The sequence below is a fragment of the Apaloderma vittatum genome, unplaced genomic scaffold (assembly GCF_000703405.1).
Source record: "Apaloderma vittatum isolate BGI_N311 unplaced genomic scaffold, ASM70340v1 scaffold17085, whole genome shotgun sequence".
Taxonomy (NCBI): Eukaryota; Metazoa; Chordata; class Aves; order Trogoniformes; family Trogonidae; genus Apaloderma; species Apaloderma vittatum.
Window position 1 is genome coordinate 1 of NW_009719014.1, and position 5,035 is coordinate 5,035.

At 40.6% G+C, this 5,035-nt stretch overlaps 1 protein-coding gene across 1 annotated transcript in view; it reads left to right on the plus strand.

Moving 5' to 3' along the window:
* Positions 1 to 1,514: 1,514 nt before the first annotated feature.
* ZFYVE26 (zinc finger, FYVE domain containing 26) overlaps positions 1,515 to 5,035 on the plus strand; it is a gene marked incomplete at its 5' end in the record, with an annotated part of 46,628 nt that continues 43,107 nt past the window's right edge. Inside the window, 3 exons of the mRNA XM_009870476.1 lie at positions 1,515 to 1,593; positions 2,379 to 2,468; positions 4,227 to 4,779. Coding sequence (XP_009868778.1) covers positions 1,515 to 1,593; positions 2,379 to 2,468; positions 4,227 to 4,779 — 722 coding nt within the window. The remainder of the gene's footprint in view (positions 1,594 to 2,378; positions 2,469 to 4,226; positions 4,780 to 5,035) is intronic.

Sequence of the window (5,035 nt, forward strand, 5' to 3'; positions counted from 1 at the left end):
ATACGGGTTACCCGAAGGTGGGCATCGCTGCCCGAGCACAGAGCCAGGCCGCCCGGCCCCCCGGCGTAATGAGCTGCCGTTATTTATGCAGCTGACGTGGTGGTCGTTGCAAGCTTGAAACTGTTTGGGAGCATTTCGGAGCTGATTTGGTTAGTTTTTACTGAAGGATAAGAAAGAGAAAGAATGTGTCCTGAAATTACGTTCCTTTAACACCAAGCTTCGATTAATTTGGAAAGGGATCCGCCAGGATCAGTAGTGTAGTTATTTAAAATATCCTCAAGTTTGCTTTTGAAAGGCCTTCTGATCTGTAAAACCTTAAACTCTGAAAAATTCAAATTGTGCTGTTGGTTTCTTATTTCTCTCGTACGGGATTTTGAAATGACATGAGTTTTACTCAACCTTGGTTAGGTTTGATCTCTGCTTCTCAGGTATGTGCTTGTGAAGGGTGACTTTCTGGCACTTCAGAGAGCGGTGGTATTCCCCTTCTCCAAGCAGATGATCGTACTTCTTCTTTTTAAAATTTGGGTAACATTTTGCTAAAGGTTCTGAGAAACATTTTACACTCACAGCAGTTAAAGAGGTCTAGAATCATAGAATGGCCTGGGCTGGAAGGGACCTTAGAGATCATTTAATCCAACCTCCCTGTCATGGGCAGGGACACCTCTCAACTAGACCAGGCAACACATGGGGACCGAGCAGGGATCAAACCCGCGGCCTTGGTGTTATCAGCACCACCCTCTAACTGACTGAGCTAACCGGTCTAGAAGCAGTTGTGCACATCATTAGATAACTATTGCTGATGGCCATGCAAGACATAATAATTTCTATTCTTTTTACCTTTGATAGTTGGGCTGTCACATCTTTAGTTAGCAGGGATGAGATTTTTAATGGCCAATAAACTGTCTTGTGCCTTCTCCTTTTCCGAGTCCTGTTGACAGTACTGAATATGTTCTGTAACTGTGTAGGTTTCAAAATCTGTGTGTAAGTACTGGAGCACATGAAAAGCTGATGGAAATTAGAAGTATCCTTTGTTTAATTAATACATTTCTTCACTTTTAGTATGGACATAGAGCTGCACTTGTGCTGCTGTGGCCTAAAACTTAGTTTCATTTTTTTTGTGTAGAACTGGACAAATTAGGAAACAGCAAGTGGTCAGATATCAAAGAAATCTGCTGAAGTGCTCAAAGAGGACTGTGCAGACTGAACTTTGGACTAGGGAAAAAAAAGTCATTGTTTTGAAGCAAAGATCTACTCTGATAGTGTTGGTATTTGGCAGATCTAAAAGTAGTTATTTGCATAGCAGAAATGATTGAGTTAATGTAAAAGTAGGACCAATATTCTGGTTTATCAGCATTCTCTTCCTGTCTGACTCATCTTCAGTTATTCAGTCATCTTTATTTTTATCTTACCCAGAGAAGTATAAAAATCCAAATGACCTCTGGCAGTGTTTTCTTGGATCTTAGAGATAGGAGCTACCTTGTATAATCCAGTGTATGTTCCTGTTGCTCTTGTAGATGGGGACAGAATTCTACCCCGTGGAGAACTGCCTGGCTTTGGCTTCTTGTGCTGGAAAAATGGCTTGCCAGGAATCAGGTACAGTAACATTTAGCTGACTTCCAAGTGCAAAAGGTCTGCCTAGTCGCTTATTTAACTTGTAGGCTTTACCACGTTTCGTGGAATCACATTCTCAAGGTAGCTGGAAAGCTCCATTGCTTTTGCTTTTAACAAGCTTGTCAAGAAACAGCCATTAACCTTTTCCACACCGGAGAGAAAAATTGGGAGTTTTTTTTGTTTACAAAACAGAAGTTGGCATCTTAGCACTGAGCATTTCTGTAAATGGAAGCCAGTTCTGCAGTTGTGCTGCACCTTTCTTACGATGGAGAGGCATTGGACAATTCTTTATTAGCTTTATGTGATGAGAGATGTACTTGCTGTATTGCTGTTTTCAGACAGACAGGTGCAGTATGTTCCATGAGTAAAGGAGAAACCAGTCTTATTTCCTCTATTTCTTTTTTGTTTTTTAATTGGCACACTGGGATGTGTGATCATTCTTGATTTTAAATTCGTTTGTCCTTGTCACTATTTAGGCTTGCATTTTTGCTTTACCCTCTGAGGAAAGCTGTCTCTCACGGGATTGTAAGTCCTGACAGTGTGACACTTGTCTGTGTTTCCAAGTGTATTAGTAAATGGCATCCACTGGTGCGAGAGCGGAACCTAATTGTGGAGTAGCCTTTAATTGATAAATAGGCATCTTCAGAGAGATATTTCAGCCTGCCTCAAAATGTTAACAAAATGGCTAAGGTTAAGTTTATATGGTAATGTAAATAAATAAAAATTTTGTTGGGTAACATCTTCCCCATTCTCTTATACTGTTTCAGAAAACTATTCCAGTTGTTCTTCAGAGGGAAACTGAATTTTTGTTGTTCTTGGAAGAGCTACAGAAAGATGTCTCTGAGGAAGTCCTACAGGTGAGCTACTCTAGTATGCCATACTTCTTGTCAGTTATGCAGAATGTCCAACACTGTTTTGGGATTGAAGTTAATGCTTCCTGCTGGCTTGACTGCCTGAGATGCCTGTGTGTTGTTAATCTTCTAGGCAACTGAAAGAGACTGTAATTCAGATCCCTTTCTGAAGTTAATCCAATGTGCCTGCAAGTGATTTCTCTGGCTGGCGAGGAGGCTGTAGGCAGGCAAGGAATAAGCTTCTCCGTGCTTCAGTCCTGACTGCAGCTACTTGCCACAGTCTTACATCTCTAGACACCTTCAGTAATCATAAAGCTGAAAGCAGGTGTGAGACAAAATAAGCTGTAGTCAGCAAGCACATTTGTGTTTATATTTTCTTTTTCTTCCTCCTAAAATCTTAATTTTAATCTCTTCCACACCCCTTTGCCCACTTCCTGAAAGGTTTTGCCTGCTGTGCTGTTACTGCTGATGTTGTTTGGCAGTTGGTATGGTGTGTGCTCTGAGGTCCAGTACCTGTTTTTCTAGTGTTCATTAACACATGCAGACTGATTTATTTGAAAAATACATAGAAATAGGCAAAGGTGGATTAATATCAAAAGCAGGTATAGATCAGAAAGTCAGGAAACTTGTGAACTGTAGAACTGTTCTAATTTGGTGCTGGCCCTCAGAGGTTGCTTCTAGTCTTATAAGTTCTAACTCTTAAAAGAATTCTTTTGTTTGCCTTTTTTTTTAAGAGGAATATGAAAACTTATTATATTCAGAGACTATTTGCAGCTTTTAAATATGTATAAGGAAAAGGTGTTTAATTGCTCTCTAAGGATACAGGATAAAAGGTCAGCTTGGCTGATTAAAATAAATCTTCTTGAAGTCTGTTAATGACAAATGAAGTCTGTGTACATTACCATCTAAGGTCATGAAAGGTTCTAGCATTGTCTGCGGTGTTGCACAGAAACAGGAGATTTAGCAGCCTCACATCTTTGTCACAATTACTGTCAGAGGCATGCTAGTAGGTAGAGTTATGCTTTGATTGAGCAAAAAAAGAAAAGGATGTTGTGGACTTGTCTTCTACTTCTTGTATTTCCATTTTTGTGCATACCAACTGCCTCTCCCCTCCATATTTCCTGAGTTGTCTCTTCCAGCCAAGGACAGCACTTACATAGTTCTGGAAGTGCCACAAGTGTGTTTAATTGCTGTTCAACTGATTTGGCCCTTACCTTTTCACCCCTTATTGGGAGACCTAATGGGGATTTGTTTGTTTGTTTGTTTTCCCCTTCTGAGGGGAAACTGTTGGCCAGTTTTAACTGAGTTTGAAAAATTAGTGTCAGTGAGGATGATATGATAGATAGATGTATGAATCTGGACAAGTAGGATTAAAAAAGAAAAGGCTGAACACTAATCATCATCTTCTTACTGACTCATGAAGATAGTCACATCAATATATTGCTAAGAGGCAGAGTATGGTACTCTTTCAGCCATCCCATGGGAGCTGCCTGTGGACTAAGGTAACTTGCTTATGAGCTCATGGCCTACATAGTGTAGCTGTATATTATAGGATTCTTTGTATTTTGTTACATATTCTGGCATATCCACTCTTCTAGGAAGGGTATTGGACAAGGTGGACCATTATTAATGGATTTTGATGGCAATATGATGTTTCCAAGTTGATTTATCTTCTTGCTTTCAAGTTTCTTCTGTTTACTTAAGTAATTTATTTGATATTTTTAATGGACTCTGAAAGGCTCACTGTTATTATTTCCCTACCAGGAACTGTTTGAAGCATTTGAGTGCATCCAAAACAAGCACATCACAGATGGGAAAAGAAGAGATGGCTGTTCTCACAGATTCAGTTTGGATGTTGTTTCAGCTCTACGGAAGCTTTTGCTGCGGGCTCCCCAGAGGGCAAAAGTCCTGCTGGAATTTTTCCAGGAGGAACAAGGCACACATAACTCCTCGCTCCAGCAATATTGCTCTCTACAAAACATCTTTGTTGAATTTCTTCGTGACTCCTTGAAATCTCTGCAGAGACTTCAGTGCAGTTCTGAGATTTCAGCAGAACTTGATCAAAGAGAACTAGTAGATACAATTTATGCTGCTCTTAGTATAGTGACTTTTGACGTGGAGCGTCAAGCAGATGAAGTACGGCACCTATTCAGGGAGCTCTTGGATGTATGCTGGGCTGAGGGAAGCCCACTGAGGGAGGAGAAGCTATTAAGCTGTATCCTGAGGAAAGAGAGCCATGGCCTGTTAGGCCTTTGCAGCAGTGTTCTCTTAGAAAGGACAAGAGAAAAATTTCTGGTGTCCAGATCAACACAAAAAGGTTTGTTACGCTTTTTGTTTTCCTTTCTGTGTAATAAAGCTACTGAGGCATTAGAGAGGCAAGTTGTCAAGAAATTGGGCAGTGTTATTGCTCAGATGCCTTAACAAGCCATGGAATCATGTAAAAGCTGATGCTGAAGTGACTTACAGCAAGGAATTGACATAGGAGCCCCAGGGCTCTCCTTACGTTTCTGCAGTCTATGCTGCCTTCTTTGGTGAGCACTTCTTGTTGTGCCTTGTTGTGCTTATCCTGCTGA